The 20,742-nt window shown below is 43.6% G+C and overlaps 1 protein-coding gene across 1 annotated transcript in view; it reads right to left on the reverse strand.

The window, feature by feature from the left end:
• LOC119496186 (contactin-associated protein-like 4) overlaps positions 1-20,742 on the reverse strand; it is a 93,954-nt gene that overhangs the window by 23,592 nt on the left and 49,620 nt on the right. The window contains exons 6-16 of the mRNA XM_037783307.1: positions 15,397-15,572; positions 15,149-15,298; positions 13,602-13,869; positions 12,165-12,314; positions 11,859-12,030; positions 6,081-6,187; positions 3,894-4,013; positions 3,486-3,686; positions 3,209-3,371; positions 782-909; positions 420-590 (exon numbers count right to left, since the gene is read on the reverse strand). Coding sequence (XP_037639235.1) covers positions 420-590; positions 782-909; positions 3,209-3,371; positions 3,486-3,686; positions 3,894-4,013; positions 6,081-6,187; positions 11,859-12,030; positions 12,165-12,314; positions 13,602-13,869; positions 15,149-15,298; positions 15,397-15,572 — 1,806 coding nt within the window. The remainder of the gene's footprint in view (positions 1-419; positions 591-781; positions 910-3,208; positions 3,372-3,485; positions 3,687-3,893; positions 4,014-6,080; positions 6,188-11,858; positions 12,031-12,164; positions 12,315-13,601; positions 13,870-15,148; positions 15,299-15,396; positions 15,573-20,742) is intronic.

Genomic DNA, 20,742 nt, shown 5'->3' on the forward strand with positions numbered 1-20,742 from the left:
TTAGCTTTCTTTGGCAAACCCATAAAGTGAAGCACTTCATCAAGAGCTGTTGTCATAAAGGACAGCTAACAGCACACACTATGTGAACTACCATAAAGAGTTACAGTCGGATGATTTCAGCACCACTACACGACAACGATACACAGAACTATAAACTCTGCTGGTTATAAAAGAAACGTACCGCAGTGGACTAGAACAATGCCACTGCAGTGATTTCCCAAAGGAGGAGAAATAAATGGTGTTGCTGTGGAAGTGTTTGTTTTTCTAGAAGTTGTGAGGTGGAGTTTGAGGCAGGACCGCCGCCTCCAGCTGAGTTCAAACCAGATGAAACTTTAACTCCCAGGATGATCCTTCCTGCTCAGTCTCACATCTAAAGCGAAGTCCGGATTAGACGTCTAACCGGAAAAGGCTTTACTCACAGCCGAGTTCGATCCGAATGAAGTCTTTGATGCCCAAGTTTTCCAGGAAGACGCCAGAGGATGAAGTAGTTTTAAACAGGAAGGAGATGTCGGCGCTCAGCTCTCCGTGGAAGGTGGGAAAGTGGAGGTACGACGTCTCCTTGTCGAAAAACGCAGCGTTCCAGACGTTTTCTGCAAATAAATGAAAAACTATTAATCGCGGTCTGTCGAGGATTGAGTTTAAAATTCAGCTCACTATCACAATTCATTAGCATTCAAATGTCACTAATTCTTGGGCAGTACTGAGACATGACACACACACACATGCGTCATTTCACAAACATGTACAAGGTGACATTGAGGCCTCTGGACCTACGACTTACTGTCTCCATGACAACGGAGAGGTCCGACCCTGTAGGCGCTTTCTGAGCCGGGCCTCTGGACGTCACCCAGCACCAGAGATCTGACGGGGAGCGTCTCCTTATTGGTCAGCAGGCCGGAGTCATTAGCCCTGGAGGGTAGACGAGGAAGAGGACGACGTGGAAGAAGAAGAAGAAGAAGAAGAAGAAGCTGTATTTAAAGAGACTAGAGGAGGAAAAAGATGAACTTTTACTACGAGCAAAATATGACGGATGAGAAAGAGAAGAGAGAGCGTAAGAAGGAAGAGGAGGAAGAGGAGGAAGAGGAGGAAGAGGAAGAGAGATGATCTGGGAGCAAAAAGGAAAAATCATCATCACTATTTCCAAAAAATCTTTGGTCTCATGTTCCCTCAACGATGCTCATAAAATACATATTTATATATAAAAGGGGAAATCACACAAGTAAAAGTAAAAGCAAAATGATAATCTGAGGCATAAAATAGACCAGTTATAATATAAACATAAGTAAATATAAAATAGTAATGTAAATGTAAATTTGTAATTTAGTTGAGGACAGTATTTCAGAATGTTGAATGTAAACAGGATGTAGTATGTACAGGTTATGCATGATGAGAAGTACTAAATATATATATATATACAGGAATATAGAATGTATAGAGAAGTAGTACATATAGTTTGTAAAACAGTATGCAAAGTATATAAAGATAATAAAGTGAAGAGTAACGTAAAGAAGTAAAGTATCTCCTTAAATACATTTCAAAATTCTTGTTTCATTTTGTTGTCATATGAGAGTCAAAAGACTTTTAGATATCTTTTTTTATCACTTCATAGATCAGAAAACACTCAACAGCCATAACAAAATAATTTCTCCATGTTTTTAGGAATAAAATGTTACATAAATCAGGCTATGAATGATATATGAACAAACTCCTCTGTAAAGCTCCTTCAGGATAAACTGTAGAGAGGAATGAAACTGTAAAGGTTGGTGGATGTAAGAGATGCTGAAGAGGAGATTTACGGCTCAGCGTCTGAGAAACAACTCATTTTGAGAAAACAGCCTTTAAAGATATGGATTGTTAAATTCACTACATTTTGAAAGACAGGTGACGGTTGAATACTGTAAAACAAGATAAAAGTGTGCATGGCTCACATACCCCCCCGCTCACTGCTTTACCTCTACTAAAGTAGGGCCAAAGGTTTTGCCCCTTTGGAACTAATGGAATTAATGGGCATTAACTAATTAACTAATGGCACCCTGAACATCTAACCCCCAAAAGGCACAACTAGACCACACTGTCAACCATCACACCAACTTTGAAGTTCCTAAGTTAAAGGGACTATTTGTAACTTTCAGAAATGCTTCTTAACAGCAACACCTGTGGCCGTGAAATCAACTAAAGTCAGCGTCGAGCTCGCGCTAACTCGCTCTAAATAGACATGAAGGAGCATCGCTCATTACAGTGAGGCGACACACGTCAGCTAAAAGCACAATATCACTCTATATTTCAGCTGCTTGGCAGTAATGTTAGCTGACCAGACGAAGGTTTCTCCATGAACATGATTTAGATCTGATCCTACTGTTGGCTTTTCCTGCCTCAGCACAGGCTGAGGTAGTGGGGCACTGAAGCGAGTCTTCCTGCTCTCTCCGCCCGCAGCCGGAGAGAGCAGGGAAGACACCGGCACCCGGTTGGTAACGAGACTACAACGTGTCTCTCTGCAGAGCCCCGTGACTTCACAAGACACGGGAAACCTCTGTTGGTCTGGAGGAGCTGCAGCAGTTATTTCTGCACAAACGTCCACTGTACATTCACTAGATATTCTCAGAGCTAAACTAACTCTTCTGCAGTGTGGAGTGAGCGCGCGTTCACGTCTAGAGGTGGAGCGAGCTGAGCGAGAACGTACGCTCTGTCTGAGTGAAGGCGAGCAGGCAGAGGAGGAGAGGCAGCAGCTACACGCGAGCGCGCATGTGTCCCGACCTAGTACATTTATACGCTTAACAAGTTACAAACAGTCCCTTTAAATAGTTTTGGAGTGCTCCGGAAACAAAAGTGTGACACACAAACGGACGGAAGGACGGACATGTGGAGCGCTATATACCCCCGACTACGTTGTTGCGTGTGTATAAAAATGTTTAACTAATAGACATCACCATGAAATCTTCCCCAGTTGATTACTGACATTAAGACCATTTTTTATTACAAGTTTTCTGATATGTTTAAATATGCAAATGAGGCGTTATCTAATGCTAACTTTGGGAGAATTTTGGAGAAATCTATAGACGCAAATAGACAAAGTAGTGAAATAAAGACCTACATGTGTAGTTTGGATGGTTGCATGTTGTGGAAGCCAAATAGTGGAAGCCTTTAGTGTCTCGCCTAAGAGCAGCATAATAGTCTCTAATGGTGTTGATGTAAATAAAGAATACAGTACCACTCGGTGCGGTCAGCGTCACAGTTGCAGTAGTGTTTGGGGTCCACACAGTTCTGCTGCAGGCTGCAGGAGCACTGCTGGCTGCCGGGTGGAGCTCCGCCCCAATACGTCTGCACCTGTCCTGCACCTGGACCGCCGAGCCACCAGCTGAGCAGAGGCCCGTCTGCAGGATCCAACATTCAATCATTTAGTTATATTCATATGCATGTCCTAATCCATCTTCCTTTTTCATATTGAAAGTGTTAAATAATGTCTTTGTGGTGTCTCAGAATATTACCCGGTGTGTTGAGGAGGCGGGACTTCCTGCAGTGGTAGGTCAGTTCCTGTTCGCAGTGCTCTGATTGGCTGATGATGGCCGCCAGCTGCTTCTCCTCGGACGCGTAGTCAAAGTGAGCCGAGTGCCGATTCTTCCCCGGCGCCGGTCGGACTCTCGTCAGATCTGTGTTATTGTGCTGGATCACCATCCACGTTTTGTCCTCTGGTGGAGAGAGACGGAGAGACGGAGACAGACGGAGACAGACGGAGACAGACGGAGAGACAGAGACAGACGGAGACAGACGGAAGGAAATAACAAAACATGTGTATTTTATTTTTCATTTCTATTTGTGTTACTCAGCAGGACTGACAGGCAGGATGAAAGAGACCGGACACACACCGCTGTGTTTTGAAGTTCTGTGTCAGCTACCTGTCATGTTGCAGTAGATCAGCTGTGGTCTGACGGGTCCGCTGCCATCCACATCAATGTAATAATAACCCGACGTGTTGCCTTTGTGTTTGTACGCCTCACAGGACGGCTCGTATATCGCTGAGGAGAGAGAGAGAGACACACAACATCATCAACAACATCATCACACTCATTTATATTCATGTTATCCTCCGTAGCTGTCATTGGAACATCAGCGTTTTGTTCACAAGACATAAGACATATTAAACTGCTGTAATGCAATTTCATATTTTTAAAGCAGACGTGTTTATTTCCACTATCAAACTCAAAAATCTAAATTGCTTTTCTAAATGTGATGTCCTGTAGCTGACACTGTGAAGCTTTGTAGACATTTTTAAGGTGGATTTAGGTGCCGTCAGGTGGATTTTGAAGCCAGACAAGCTGTTTACGTAGCTTCATATTTAATGGAGAGATGTGAGGGTTTTATTTATCTTTTCACCAAAACTCTCAGAAAGAAAGCAAGTCTGCGCATTTTCCAAAAAATGTCAGACTTTCCGTTTTACCACTGTAACGTCTTTGACTGATTACAAGCAACAGGAGGGCTGAGATTCTCTTCCAGTCGAGACCCCACTAAAGCCTCGTTTCCACCGCAGGAACTTTCCCCGGAACTAAGAACCTTTTGAGGAGCTCTTTGCGTTTCGACCGCAGGGACCAAGGTCTTAATTAAGTTCTCGGGACCTTTTACCACCCAAGAAGTTCCTGGTCGGGGTTTCTGAAAGTAATGGAAGTTTCAGGGTGGAGTTTGCACGGATGACCGCCCTGATTGGTCGAACACACACACACAGCGTCGCTGCTTCAACTGTACCGCTTCATTCATAAAACAAGGAAGTACTCTAATATCGATTTAGGAGCATTTCAGGACGAGGGGAGATCATTTCTCTCTGTTTGATAACATTAAAAGTAATGTTAGGCTCTGCTGTCGGCTTCCTGACTCATTTAAAACAAGACGGAGAGAAGAAGAGAGATGGTGCTGAGGGTGGAAGAGAGAGCGAGACGTATCACGGCGATCGTGTGAATGACAGAAAGAAAAGATTGATTCACGCCGTTAACGTTCTAAAGCACAAATAAATAACCCTCAAACACTCAACAGATGATTTACTGAGGAGACGGACACTCTTAGTTTCATTTTCCTCCTCTGCATTTCATTCCTTGCATCCAACGTGCAGCAGTAAATATATGCAGCAGTAAATACATGCAGCAGTAAATATATGCAGCAGTAAATACATGCAGCAGTAAATATATGCAGCAGTAACCGTCGTCACAGTGAGACAAAAGCTGACGTTTATTTTTTCCAGCGTGTTTTTTAGAGGAAACAGGCGACACACTGAGCTGCAGGCTGCAGACTGTGTTTACCGCTGTGACCACCAGCAGCCCTCGTCTCAGGTCATGTTGTTTTTTCGTACGTCAGTGGACTAATTTGCCTAATCTTCGCAGGTCTAACAGTGGGCTGAAGGAACCTTTTATAGTTCCTTATGGTGGAAACCCGGCTATAGGCTGTAAAGGTATCTCGACACGCTTGGGAGAAGTTTCAGTTGGGTGCAATCTGCAAGCTCACCGCTAGATCCAAATCCTGCACACTGCACCTTTAAGTGTCTGGAGAACATACTGGCTTGCCAAAGCAGCACTTTGGTCTTTATAACAGAACAGTAACACTATATTTGAGCACTGCTTTTGCAAAGTAAAAGAAAAGCACACGTAAATACAAACACGCTGTCATACTTTGCTCAAAAGGATTCGATGGTGAAAAAAGGCAAAAGAAGAATCTGCTTCACGGCTGAATCAGAGCACTAATGAAGAGTCTCTCTTACAGTAGATCCATATATGTTCTTTCTTATTTGACCCTCTTTTTCAAACCTTTCTTTATCTTCCTCCTCCTCCTCTATACCTCCTCTCTTTCTCTGTGTCCACTGAGACTTCTCGAGTCTCACACAGTGATGATTGCAGGAAAGAGGTTTGATCTCAGACTGACCTTCTGCCACAACAATGTCTGCAGGGACCTCAACGCTAACGTTAGCAGCAGGTTGTCTCATTACAGGAAAAACATGTGAACAAGAGCAAACGTACACATCTACACAGACACACACAGAGAGTCCATATTGTGAGTGTGACCTTTAAACAACAGCAACCAACAAAGCTCGGTGCCCTTACAGCTGTGACAGGTGGCTCCGCTGTAGCCGGTGCCGGAGCAGTTACAGTGGAAGGTGCTCCATGATTGGCTGCAGCTGCCTCCGTGTTCACAGTGACTCAGAGAACACCTGAGAGACAGACAGAGAGACAGAGAGAGAGACACATTTAGACTTTATCCCAATACCCCTCTTTACCTTTTAGACACCTAAAATAAATATACGTTTAACTATACGCTATATTTAGAATGTTTTACGATGGCGAACAGTTCAGTTCCCCGTTGGAGGGGAGTAGGAAATGTTTTCCTGCCGTCCACAGCAGTACATGGCGTCGCTCCGATGTCGGTGCTCCTGTCTGTTTCTCGATGCTGGCGGGCACACCGACCGTCATAACAGTAGTAATACACTGACTTTAAGTACCTCATACGACCCCGCTCCTTTAAGCATTTCCATTACTACCTCTTTATACTACTCCACTACAATTCAGAAGGAAATATACTCCACTTCATTTATTTGATACCTTTAGTAACTAGCTACTTTGCAGATTCAGATTAATAATACAAAATACAACGGGCTGTGGTTCAGGAGTTAGAGCGGGTCGTCCAGATTGGCGGTTCGATCCCCGGCTCCTCCGGTCACATGTCGAAGCGTCCTTTGGGCAAGATACTGAAGCCCAAATTGCTCTCGAGAGCTGAGCTGCCAGTGTGAAAATGATTTGATTATATGAGCAAGGAGCATGCACGGCATGACATCGAGTGTAAAGGGCTTTAAGCGGCCGGAGGAATAGAAAGGTGCTATATAAATGCAAGTCCATTTACCATAAAACTTTATTGATCCCTGCAGACAAATCCACAAGCTACCCAACAGTATATAAATATATAAAGTAATTAAAATGAGCTCCACCTTTATCAGCTGCAACATTAAAGTGATGAACAGTTAATGCATCAGTAATTAGGATCCAATGTCGTAATAAGCAGTATTCTGAAATGGGACGTTCTGCATAAGGAGTAGGAAGATCATTGGCCAACCGGTGACACCGTCCTTTCAAGCAGCTCACAACAAGAGCATTTTCAATGTGTTATGTATGGTTAATTGGTTAATTATGATGTGTTTTGGTCTTTGTCTTGTATGTACAAGTCTTATTTGTAACAGTATGTCTATTGTATGTGTACTTTTTCTCAAATTGAGCTGCCTGTGGATGCAAAATTAATTTCAGTTCAAACTGACAATAAAGTGTTATCGTATCGTACTAAAACTTTAAATTCAAGACTTTTATTTGTATTTCTACACTTTAGTATTACTACTATTCCTTAAATAAAAGATCGGACTACTTCTTCAACCATTGTGGATGACTACATTTTGATTGACTGTTTATTGCATATATATGTATTGCTTGTAGTTTAGAGTTGGTGATTCTGAGAAAGCAGCAAGAGTACACTAGATTTGAAAAATTATCCAACCAATAATCCCAGCCCGGTGTTGCCAACTCTTTTCTAATGACAGTAGTTAGTAGTTAGCAGCACGAGCTCCAAACGTCACTAAATCTAGAAAGAACGTCACCAAGACACCGGAGTATTGGTCGGAGACGATAACGTTTCTCTCTGCGGAGCCCCGTCACTTCACAAGACACGGGAAACCTCTGTTGGTCTGGAGGAGCTGCAGCAGTTATTTCTGCACAAACGTCCACTGAACATTCACTAGATATTCTCAGAGCTAAACTAACTCTTCTGCAGTGTGGAGTGAGCAGCATGCACGTGAGAGGTGGAGAGAGAGAGAGAGGACGAGCGCGGTGTGTGAGTGAAGGCAGGCAGCGGAGCAGAGGACAGCAGAAACTATGGTCCTGGAGACCAAAGCTACGGTCTCCCCCGCGTCCTCCGACCGCGGCCAACACTGTTTAACAGCTTCACTAGATACAACCAAGAGGTTTTGGTGCTTCACTGGAGTTTGTGTTGGAGTCTGAGTCTGAACAGCGGAGACACACGCGATGGGACACCGACCCGGATTGATTTATATGTGTAAGAAGTTACAGTCCCTTTAAGGTAAGGGGGTTCCCAAAACTTCCACTAAAAGTTTTCCTCTTTAGCTGGAACCTGAGCCGAGATCACTAAAGATAGAGATAAGAGGAAATGTATTTGTTCTTTCGTCGCCCTAACCTAAACACCTTTACTCTTTACTGCATTCAACATCCACCTGCTGCTTCTTTCTGGCTGCGCCGCCTCATTTATCAACGTAATGAAAGTATATGTCCATCGCAACGGTACGGCTTTTTTACGTGTTTTTAGTAGCACAGAGGCATAAGCAATATCAAGCTGTGGCTAGGCAGACTTTTACCTTCCATCGTTGGTTGTATCTTTTCTAGGAATTTGTTAACCTACTTTTAAATGTTCTACATTCAGTGCATGGATATAAGATTGACTAGACTGTAGACAGAAGGAGTAAATCAGAAATGCTCTTCCTTCCTTCCTTCCTTCCTTCCTTCCTTCCTTCCTTCCTTCCCTCTAATGGCGTAAATATCGACGGTGCAACCGATGCAGCTGCACAGAGGCGTATGGCGTATGACACAGTAATCGCAAGTCTCTTCATGTGCAATTAGAACACCGTTCTTGCTTTTGCCGTGTCATTTGTACGCCATGTAGTCTGTACTGACTGCATGCAGGTGCGAGGGGAAGTGGATGGGTCCAACAAACACACGACTTTTAACCAGGAGACCGGTGTTGGTGTCCTAAAAAAGTGAAAGACGTCTGTGACGTGTTTTCCGTAATTCTGTTACGTTGTTTCTGTACTTTACTTAGTTTACGTGCTTATTTTAAGCCCAACCATGATGTTTTTCCTAAACCTAACTACGGCTGTTACCCTGGTTTTGTTGCATCCAACTGCCACGCGTAAAGGCAAAAATGCGTCCTCATGACACGCAGAATGTCTTTGTAATGTCGTGCTATTGATACGCCCTTGAGATCAGGTTGGAGGCGCAGAAGCTGTCAGGGGCTCATGTGGGAAGGACATTTTTTGCTGCTTTACTTTTGTACAGTAGGTGGGCCCTCTCGCACGGTGACCGTTTCACGCAGTCTTCTTGAGCGGTGTTGTTTAATGACTATGCTGAGAGAAAGGCCTGCAGGATGAACTTTTAATGGTTGAGTACATGTTTCTCTTTGAGTGGGATCAGATCAGGATTTAAATCTGTAATCTGTAATCTGTGAAATGTGAGATGTGGCGCTCCGGCTGCTGTCCGTGCTGCTCAAAGGCTGGTTTGCAGGGTGGGAGTCGCATTGGTGAGCCTCTCCACAACTGTGGTTGTATGTGCATGTGTGTGTGTTTGTTTTTGGGGCGAGAGTCCAAGAAAATTTGCGCTGGGGCCAATCATAATGATGTTACGCTGCTGCTCCACAATAGCGGTGAGTCATGGTGCGTTGGAGCACTATGTGTAACTGTGTGTGTGTGAAGCAGTGTGAAGTGTATGTGCTCAGTAACGTATCCCTACACCAATAACAGCTGAGGCGAAGGCACTCACAAAAGTGTTCCTCTCATCTGAAGCGTCTTTGTGACAACACTGAATGGAACAAAGCTCTCTAAACTCACAGTTTACCTGTATTGTCCTCTGTAGAGCAGCTGTTGTCTGTGTTTGTGAGAACTCTGCAATGAATTTATCCGATTGGAAAATAGTCCTGTTGTTATTATTCTGCCCTCCAACTTCACGTAACTTTTAGAATGGACTGTGGTATCAAAATACACGTTTGAGTAAACTCTGCTGCTGTTAACTTGGACTTTTCTTCCTTTTCAATGTCATCCCTGCATGTGTCAGGAAGTGGAAGTGAAAACAAAAGAAGAAAAAGAAAGAAAGGGTTAGGACAGGAGAAACAATGAGAGGAAAGAGATAAAAGTGCGGCGCTACTGTAGAGAGAGAAATCCAGGAAGGGGAATTAAGGTTGAGGGACGGATTTAAGGGAGGGGAAGGAGCGAGGGAGCAACAGAGGGGATGAAAGTTGGGGATGAATGGAGCTCGGCGGCGACTGGGTAAACATATTTGGAAGGAGGAAATGAGGTCAGCGAATTGTGACTGCAGAGAGACTGAAAGAGAAAGGGAGAGGGAGAGCAGCATGTATTTTTAATCTTTTAGCCAGTGGGAAATTCACTGTTAGAAGAAGCCTGACTAAGCACGCTTGTCAGATGGTGAAGTTCGGGTTTATAGCACCAATTTCTTTGCTTTCCTAAATAAATAAATTGTGTCTTATCTACAGATATGCATACGCACATCCTGCAGAACAATCGTCTTTTCCCCGAGTCCACTGATAAATTCATGATCGGTGGAGCAGCGCTTCTTTCAGGCGAGTAGGTTGGAGGTGAGGGGTTGTGTGGAGTTCAAATCTATATTTTTCAAGCTGACATTTTATTGAAACAACAGCTGCTCAGAGGATAATATGTACGCCGTACACCAGCGGGCTCTAATGATCTGGAAAAACCCGTCTAATGTCATGTTCTGAGAGCAACGTGTTATTTCTCACACACACAACACACCATTAAACTGTCACAGCGGAGCTGGACTTGACATTTTCTGCAGCACAGACATATTAGAGGCCACGCTCTCTCCGATACTTGATGATACGGAAACGTCGATAATAACGATTCTGTCCGGCGGTGGTGATGGATTTTTCAGTGTACAATATCTGTGTTTTACTGTGTGGACACACTGGCAATGTGAGCCGTGCGTGTGTGCCGAGGAACCTGTTGCTTTTTATTACGCCGCCCACGTTAACAGGTTATGGTACGTGTCCACAGCCTCCGTCCTTTCCACGCTTCCCATTCCAATTCCCAGCGTGGCGGCGCGAGTTAAGAGACGAGGCGGCACAAATTGCATTAAGTTGAGGTCTAGGCTACTTTATGCAAATGAGGGGCGTCCAGCGCAACTCGCCACCTCTGGAACTCCCTAGAAACTTTTAAAGTAACTCGTGTCGGTCTAAAATAAAGACAGATTCATCAACTGCATGGTTTAGTTTGTCGGCTTTTTGCCCAAATCTCTATAAGTTTTTCGCCAACAAAGCGATTTCCAACTTATTTTTGTCCACACAGGCCTTCTCTTCTGACAGATTTACTTTTTTCACCTCGCGCCTGGGGCAAACCTTCTCATTGACGCCAACAGCCAGAGGAGCAAAATCTCAGAAGGCTCAACATCTCGCCAACAATATCAGGCGTGTTGCCTGCGGAGCCCTCCATGCTAGAAATCCACCAGAAGGCTATAATGATGATGATCATCTGGCAACAACAACTGGAACATCAGAAGCAGAAAGCAAACCGGGCAAAGAAGAAGAAGTCTTTATCAAACCTACCAATCCCCTATCCACTGACACTAACTCTGAAAAAATATATATCCCAGAATACTTCCCAACTCAATCACACGCTGAGGCACAGAGCCAACCAACTCTGTTCTCACAAATAAATCACATTGTGAAGAAACAAAGAAAACAAAACCACATTTCAGCTCGGAGAATTGAAGCTACCGTACGTCTCATACAGACAGAACAATAACTGGATTGTTTTCTTAGCGAGGAAACATTCTGGGACGCATTGAGACGGGCACGCTGTTGTCATAATTCCCGATCCGCTGCTTTCTAATAATACATGTGTAACCCCATTTCACAGGAAACCGGTCACGGAGCCTTCAGAGGGAGATTAACGGAAGAGTGATCCTCTTTTCTGACAATGCTTTCTAACACACACTAAATAAACCAATTTATCATTTAGCATCTGCTCCGGTCAACCTCCTCCTGGTAAAATACGATCAAACAAATGGTTTCTTTTAAAGTCTGACCTGTCGATGATGCCACACATGTCCATCTGCAGGTGACTGTAGTTTCCCATCAGCCTCTGCTGCACCATGATCAAGTCCACGGGCTGGTTGTCCACCGTCAGCAGACGCATGCAGCCCTGAAAAGCCTTGAAGGGGTTCATACAGTCCTGGCTGCTCCCTTCAGCGGGGCATCCTGCATTCAGGAGAGGAACAAACATCAGAGGAAACCACAACGTCCATCCAGAAGTTTAAAAGTCTTCAATGATAATTAGAACCTCTGCAGATTGTATGTTCATTCATGTGCTCACTTATTTATTCTTCTCTTACCTCCAAAGAAGAGTTGACTTCCCGTGGTAACAGGAAACGGCGGACTGGCGTGAGCAGTGGCTCCTTCGCCTCCGTCCACGGAGACGGTCAGATGTCCTCGTCTGGAGATCAGCTCCACGGAGTGCCACTGACCGTCATTCAGAGCTGAACCTGACGACACACACGAAGAAACAGCATGCTGCATACAAAGATACACATATATTGACTGTCTGGATTTTAATTTCACGAAGGTTAAGACTTATTGATCGGGGTCAGAGGTCGAGCTCAGATACAGATCAATGCTGTTAAAAGTGGTGAGGATTCAGTCTCTCTGGCTCAAACACTCTACAGCAGGATGGCCTGATGGATTTTTCTGCTCTCCAGGCTTCAGATTGACATTTACTTTCATCGTTTTTCTTACTGGAAATGTGTGCAGACGTGTTTGTGTCCTCTCAGCTCTGTGTCTCATAGTGAACATAGAAAGTAACCTTTGGATCAAGTGTTCAGTTTCCTGAAAAAAGCCACTGAAGAAAAGCCTTACAGAAGTGGATATTGTTGAGGACTACAAGTACCTGGATGTCCACTTAGACAATAAAATGGACTGGTCTAAGAACACACAGACTCTCTACAAGACGGGTCAGAGCCGCCTGCTTTGTTCTCAGGAGACTCGGATCCTTCAACGTCTGCAGAACCACGCTGCAGATGTTCTATCACTCAGTGGTGGCCAGCGTCATCTTCTACGCTGCAATGTGCAGCAGAGTGAAGGCAGCCGACGCTAACGGACTCAACAAGCTCTTCAGGAAAGCAGGTTCTGTCCTGGGAGTTGAACTGGAGTCTTTGGTGGAGGTGTCGGAGAGGAGGATGCTGAGGAAACCTCATCCTCTGCACGCCACACTGGAGTCACACCAGAGCACCTTCAGCCGTAGACCGAAACCAACGAGGTGCACCACAGAACGCCACAGGATGTCTTTCCTACCAGCGGCCATCAGACTATATAACTCCTCCCCCTTCTGCAGGAAGGACAGCTGAAAACACCGGACACTGAGGACAAATATAATCTCAATATCATGTGCAACATCACTGTTTATTGTGTGCAATATTACTTCCTTTTCTGTTTTTTAAGTTTACTTTACCTTTTTTACTTTACTTATCTTATTTACTCATTTTACTAAATGTATCTTAGTTTATTGTTATTCTATTAGGCACTGGTGCTAGAAATAGTACTTTTTATTTTATACACTTGAACTTGTTGTAATTTTGAGCGATCTCTGGCACAAGAATTTCCTTCAGGATTAATAAAGTTCTATCTTATCTTATCTTATCTTATCTTATCTTATAAAAGCCAAATAAAGGCAGTTCTTGCTGTGGACATTTGAAAGTTATCTGGACCGTGATGTAACTGCACACAGATGGAGACACTTGAGGTGAGGGAAGTCGGAGGTTTGTGGTCAGACTGACCGGCACTGAGCTCCAGCGGCGCCCTGCCAGCCTTGTGGATCTGTAGATGGAGCCTGGCTCTGCTCAGGTACATCCAGACCGCACCTCCTTTCTTTGGGAGATCGAAGGTCAGCAGCAGCCCCGCCTTGTTCCACGTCCGAAACTGAAGCCCCACCGACGCGCCTGTGGATGACGGTTCCGTCGCCCCTGGCAACCGGAGGAAGCTCTGGGGGCTGGTGAACGTCATGGCAACAAAAATGGGTTCAGCACAGGAAAAGGTCACATTGCCCTGAGATAGATGGAGACAAGGAGGAGGAGAGTGGATAAGATACGGAGCGAGTGAGAAATTATTACAGCAAAAAGAGGGAAAACACGATAAGGCTTGAATTTGAATTAATTTCCAAGGCTGCATGGCGGCGCCCCGATGCACCGAGATCTCATCAGCAAGTCACCTTAAAGAGCAGGAGAGTATTACCATAATGATAATAGCCAGGCTTAGAATAAGCACCAGGAGATCAAACCGAAGGCACCAATGTCACCCAGCAGCTTTTTAAGGTCATAGAGGAAGGATGGGGGAGACGGAGGGGTGAGAGAGGGAGAAATAATAAGTGGGAGCTGTTGGTCATCTCTGTATGCAGGCTCATAGTTTTGAGAAGCAGTAATTGCAGTAAGTCCACTGCCGGGGCACCGACTGTGACGTGTTACATCCTAGCTTCCCTGCTGGGTTTCTATTTTCAGTAAAGTATGCAACACACCGACACTTGATCAAATCTAAAAGCTCTTTGTGGGGTAGTTAAAGCGATACACAGTCAGGCAGACTGAAGAGGAGACGACCGCAGAGATTCAGCCGTGATCTGCAGCAGCTCACACACACACACACACACACACACGCAAACACACACGCACACACACACACACACGCACGCACACACGCACACACACACACACACACACACACACACACACACACACACACACACACACACAAACACACGCAAACACACATGCACACACACACACACACACACACACACACACACACACGCACACACACACACACACACACGCACACACACACACACACACACACACACACACACACACACAGACAAACACACCAACATGCCTTCTCATTTACAGTAAAAGGAGATATGTCCCTTACTTTTTAATATTTTAATAAGTTCCCTTTAAGATAACAGTTTTACTTTTTCAGAGATTAAGATTCAGCAGCCTGGTCTCATATGAAGTCGTATAAATAGCACGGCATTTTAAGAACATTCTGCGTGTCATAATGACGCATTTTAGGCTTTTCGTGTGTAATTTAACAACCCATCGTTACCTTGAAACGGCTGCAAGTTAGGTTTAGGCAACAAAACCAGTTAGTTAGCTTTAGGAAAACCATCATGGTTGGGCTTAAAATAAGTAACATAAGTATGGAAAACACGTCACAAACATAACTTCAAAATAACTCAACACACTTTGGGACACGAACACCGGTCTCCGGGTTGAAAGTCCTGTGTTTGTTGGAATATGTGTGGGAATATAAACACACAGGCCTTTCAGTTTACCTTCACAGTGACCCGCTGGTCTCTCTGTTTAGCGAGGTCCACCAGGTTCACGCCGTTGTAAACCAGGTTCTCCAAACAGCCGTGGAAGTTTCTGTTTGACCCGGCTGACCTCCGAGAGCCGAGGCCCTGGTCTGCTGCTCCCACACTCATCTGTACGGGAGAAAACATGAGCATACATACAGACGCGAATATAAACCAATAAGACTGACTGTAAATGGGTGTTTTTCTGTTTTCTGTGCGTCCCACACCTGGTCATGGTCCCAGTGGTTGAACCTTGGTGGGATCTGCACCCACAGTGTGCTTTTGTCCACGGTGAGGTTGAGGTGAGTGCTGTGATGCTCCACTGTGACGTGGTGCCAGTGTTGGTCGTCTAACAGGCTGCCCAGAGACACCAGATGCTGGCTGTCGGGGGAAGAACTCCTGCCTGGAGGAAGACAAAGAGTCAGATGAGATATTGATATCAAATATTTGAGGTTAAAGTTTAATTCCTAATGTTTTATTTATAGGAATAGATCATTTTTCAACACAGTAATCATCTCTCCTCTCTGGGAACAAAGTGTGCTCCATATTCCAGTTTACTCCTAATGAACCGGCAGTAACTGCTGTTTTCTAGGTTTCTAGGAGTGTCACAGTTTTCTGTTGGGAATCACATCTCAGAACCGACTGAGAACGAACCAGAAAAAGGTAGGTGATAACACATAATTAATACTAATGGGAGCAGAGAAGGAGGTAGAAAAGGCATGAATTAATGAACGGAGATGCTCTTCCCTCCCTCAAGTGTTGGCAGAGTTTCTGCCGAGAGAAGGAGGTGAAGACGGAGCTAAATGCACTCGGTCATTAAATATGAATTAGATATTGTTTGAAAGGAGACAACGTCGTCTGTGAGGGGAAGAGAAGTCAAGAGAAACGGAGACAGACAGAGACAGAGATGTGTTCGGTCATCAATCATCATTGATCTGTCAGACAGATACTTGGCGTAGCGTGGGGAGAGACTACAGAGAGGGAAGGATACAGACGGAGACGGAGAGGAAGAGAGTGAAGTGCACTTAATCATCATTGATCAGCAGACTGGTGTTGGCACATGTCAGACAGAGATGAGAGAAAGAGAAACACGGAAATGAAGGCATAGTCGAGAGTATTTAGTCGTTAATGATACTGAACTTTCACTGAAACCCCGTCTCCGGGAAGTTAGGCTCATATACAGCTAATACCATTTGGAAAGAAGCGTAAAGCTGGTCCGAGCTGAGGAAATGTTGATATTGAACACATCAACAAAATGTTGTCTGACAATTTATTACTCTATTTAAATATGTTTTGCGTCTTAGAACTTTAACTAGATGACATGTTCTGTCTGTCTATCGATCGACCTCCTCTGATCCTCTTCAGTACTACGGACAGCGCTGCACCTACACCAGGCTGCTCTCATAAACCGTTCATAAAACTAATGCATATAAAGGTGGGTGGGTCAAGAAACACCGGACTTTCGCCACGGAGACCGATGTTCATGTCCCGCGTGAAACCAGAAGTCAACGTTGATTTACTCGTCACGTAAGTTATGTACTTAAACGCCACCTCCGGAGTTATTTTAAGCCAAACCACCATCTTTTCATGTACCTTACTAAGTAGTTTTGTTGCCTAAACCTAAGGAAGTAGTTTCCTGTGAAGACGGAAGTTTATTTTGAAAAGACTGTATGCATGTAACGAGCTGAAAATGACAACGTGTTGCTGGACAATCGTAGGAAAATGAACGAAGGAGGAGGTCAAATATGAGGATACGATGCCTACACACAGATCCCGGCCCATATGCACAACAGACAAGCGCTCTCCATGGTTGTGAAACAACAGCTAACTGACATGTACATGACTACTCACATGGATCTTGGTCGATAGTTTTGTTGTTTTTGCTATTTGTTTTATAGATACATGAAGCTTAAACAGAGGGGAGCCTGCTGACACCACACAGCGCCACATCTACATGCATGATGAACACGCATATATTGAAATACTCATGCTCAGTTTAACCCCCCCCAGGCCAATTTACACATCAACATACTGATGAAACAATAGCGAGCAGCAAACACCCAGTTCACAACCAAAACACATCCTGCTGCAAGTCTAACTCAACATCCTAATCATCGTTACGAGTCAGCACTCAGGAGGTGAATATCTTGTACACACAGAGACAGGCGGGGTGTGCAGAGCCGTGCACGCACCCACACACTTGAGTCAAGTGAAATTAAAAGTTATATGATGCACATGATCGCAGCACTGACAGGAACATCACTGAAGCTGCAGAAAAAGCTTCAAGGTGGTTGTGGATCACGAGGGGTGATCCATGGTGTAGCGTACCCAACCGGGGACTGATCAACCGCGTCTGATGATCAAAGACCTGAAACACCCGATGACCCTGGGTTCATCACTGATGATGTGTCCAAGCTGCACCATCTACATGCAGATGGTGTTTCTCCAAACTTGCTTGTTGGAGGGAGCGACCTTTCAGCCCCCGTTTTCATCAATAGACTGGTCGTGGATGTAGCAACGAGTCCACTGCATCCCACCTCTACAGGGAACTCTTGGTCCTCCAGCCGTTCTGGGCAGCTTCAGTTTCCAGTTCAGAGTACTTGGTCTTCTTCCTCTCATAAGTTTCTTTGACACCATCTTCCCATGATACTGTCAATTCCTCAACGTATGCCAGCTGTTGCGGACCATATGACCATGTCTGGACGAAGTGCTGTAGTCAGTGCAGAACTTTCTTTTATACCCTAAAGATAAGCAAAAAGCTGAAACCTTTCAGATGTATTATTTGTAGCGTAGAAGATCCTTCACAATGACAACATTCCCCAGACAAGTGTCCTTCATGTCTGCAGCACTTTAAGAAACTTTTGGGAGTTCCCCTGTGTGGTCTCCAGGTTCACTGAGGTCGTCTTCATTTCAGTGAGTATCCTCAGGATTCATGTCGCCTTCTTCTTCTTCCTCTTCCTCTTCAAGGGATTTTTAAAAAGGGAACTGTGCTGTTTTTATGACCTGAGAAGCTGCTAAAAGTTCCTTTAAAGATGTTCTTACTTTTTACAGTGCAGGTTCCCGTGTTAGATCATTCCAGACAGCTCCCCAAGGCAATATCACCTCATCGTCTGCTGTCTGCTCCTGCTTTTACACATCTAAATCTAATTTTCTTGGAAGACATTGACGACTCTTATCGGATGACAGACTGCTGTAATTGTTTCAGCGTTTTCATTTCATCTCGTTCAGCTTAAATGATTGAGACGGTACACGCACAATCAGTCAACACAAGCGTAATGTGCAACCTCTGAACCCGATTACAACGAGTGCTCCAGGACAACTTTTCAGAAATGTTTCAAGACTTTTAAAGAAGCCTGGCCAGAAACTGAATAAAGAGAAAAAGTTATTGCTCCATTGTTATTCCACAGTTGTCTTTTTAAGATTAATAAAAAATAAAAGTAAAGTTTAAACTTTTTGTCAGAAAAACTGCCCCTGTGCTGCTAGAATCAGGAGGATGGTGTAATTGTAATTTTATAAACGTAGCAACATAGCAATACCTCCAGGAAAAAGTATTGGGTAACACTTTCTATGATGCATTATAAACAGACTTATTATGTATTATAATCTACTTATATCACTCTATGATTATAGTTATAAGCACTCATAAATATTCATAATGCTTTATTACAATAATCACAACACATTATAAAGCATTTTATAATGAATTATAGAGGTCAAATATTATAATATTCATAATTGCTGGTCACTCACTGACATTTTTTGTTTGGTTAGAACCAAAAATGTTGGCGTACGTTTCTGCAAACCACGGATACGTTGACTGTTTCATCCAGTCAGAGCAAGTGACGTAGTTCAATGAGGGACCGTTATTGAAAGTTAATTGGTGTTAGAACGAGTATAACAAGCAAGACAGTCCACTCAGGGTGGTAGTTAGAGGGTTGGTGGATGGGTCAAACAAACACAGGACTTTCACCCCCAGAGACCGCCGTTTGTGGCCTGTGTGAAACCAAAAGGAACTAAAAATAGTTGTTGTTTTACGCAACGTTGTTTTACGCAACGTTGTTTTACGCAACGTTGTTTTACGCAACGTTGTTTTACGCAACCGTGTTTTACGCAACCGTGTTTTAAGCAACGTTGTTCTATGTAACGTTGTAACGTTCTATGTAACGTTGTAACGTTCTATGTAACGTTGTAACGTTCTATGTAACATTGTAACGTTCTATGTAACATTGTAACGTTGTTCTATGTAACGTTGTAACGTTGTTCTATGTAACGTCATAACGTTCTATGTAACATTGTAACGTTGTTCTATGTAACATTGTAACGTTGTTCTATGTAACGTTTTAACGTTCTATGTAACATTGTAACGTTGTTCTATGTAACGTTTTAACGTTCTATGTAACACTGTAACGTTGTTCTATGTAACGTTGTAACGTTCTATGTAACATTGTAACGTTGTTCTATGTAACGTTGTAATGTTCTATGTAACGTTGTTCTACATATAACGTTGATGTTGTATTATCTAACTTTGTTTTACGTAATGTTGATTTATGTAACGTTAATTAACATGACACTTTTACGTAACACTGTTTCACGTAACATTGCTTTATGTAACATTGTTACGCTTGTTACATAAATGTTATGTAAGAAAATTTGCTAAGGGTGGTTGTTATTTATTGACGCTAGTTATGGTTGTTACGTTGCGTTTATTTCAACACAAACCATTTTTTCTAACCTTAACCAAGTACCAACGAATCGTTTCACAACGTTAATCACAATGTCATCGTGTGTTTCTGCAGAGTGTGAGTATAGGCAGATATAGAAGTTGATTATAACTGGACATTATTTGCTTTAAGTTAAGTGAAAAAACATCATTAAATCTATTATAATTATTCTTATAAAGCATTATGAATATTTACAAGTGCTATAAGCAGATTATAACGCTTTACAAGTATGATTATAATGCATTAAATAAGGTTTGTTTGAGCCCTGTTTCAAAACACTCAAGTGTTCAAGTGACTAAATGCTGGACCGTCTGAGCGTCGGAGGCGACTGTATTCAGCTAATCAGCTTGTCGTTGTGAGCTAAATGTCCTCTCTGTGTTACTGGAATGAGTCAGCGGTGGGCTGTGAAGTTAAGCACAGCTGGCTCGCTCTCTCTCTAAGCTGTTTATTTACAACCCTGCAAGACTGAACACAGCTGAGACACCTTCCTATAAATCTCAACGGATAGAGTAGAATAACACGGAGAGTCAATACTGCAGTATTGAACACGGCACATGAACCCAACACTCACTGTGACAGCTGAGCTGACAGACTGTATCCACACAGTGAATCTGCATCCACTCAGCGTCTGTTTACTGTATACAGGGAAACAACTACACGACAGGAATAACTTGATTTGATTATGTATAATATGTGAGTGCTACAGAAGCTCTCAGAGCTGTTAATAATAATGTGAAACATTCAATTTGGTATTGGCAATAATTAGAGCGGACCAGTGCTTTTGACACATTTCTGCCTTACAGTCCATTATCGCATGATGGAGGCTCCAACAGCAACTGAACCTCCAGCTCA

Source organism: Sebastes umbrosus, chromosome 10, assembly GCF_015220745.1.
Source record: "Sebastes umbrosus isolate fSebUmb1 chromosome 10, fSebUmb1.pri, whole genome shotgun sequence".
NCBI classification, from domain to species: Eukaryota; Metazoa; Chordata; class Actinopteri; order Perciformes; family Sebastidae; genus Sebastes; species Sebastes umbrosus.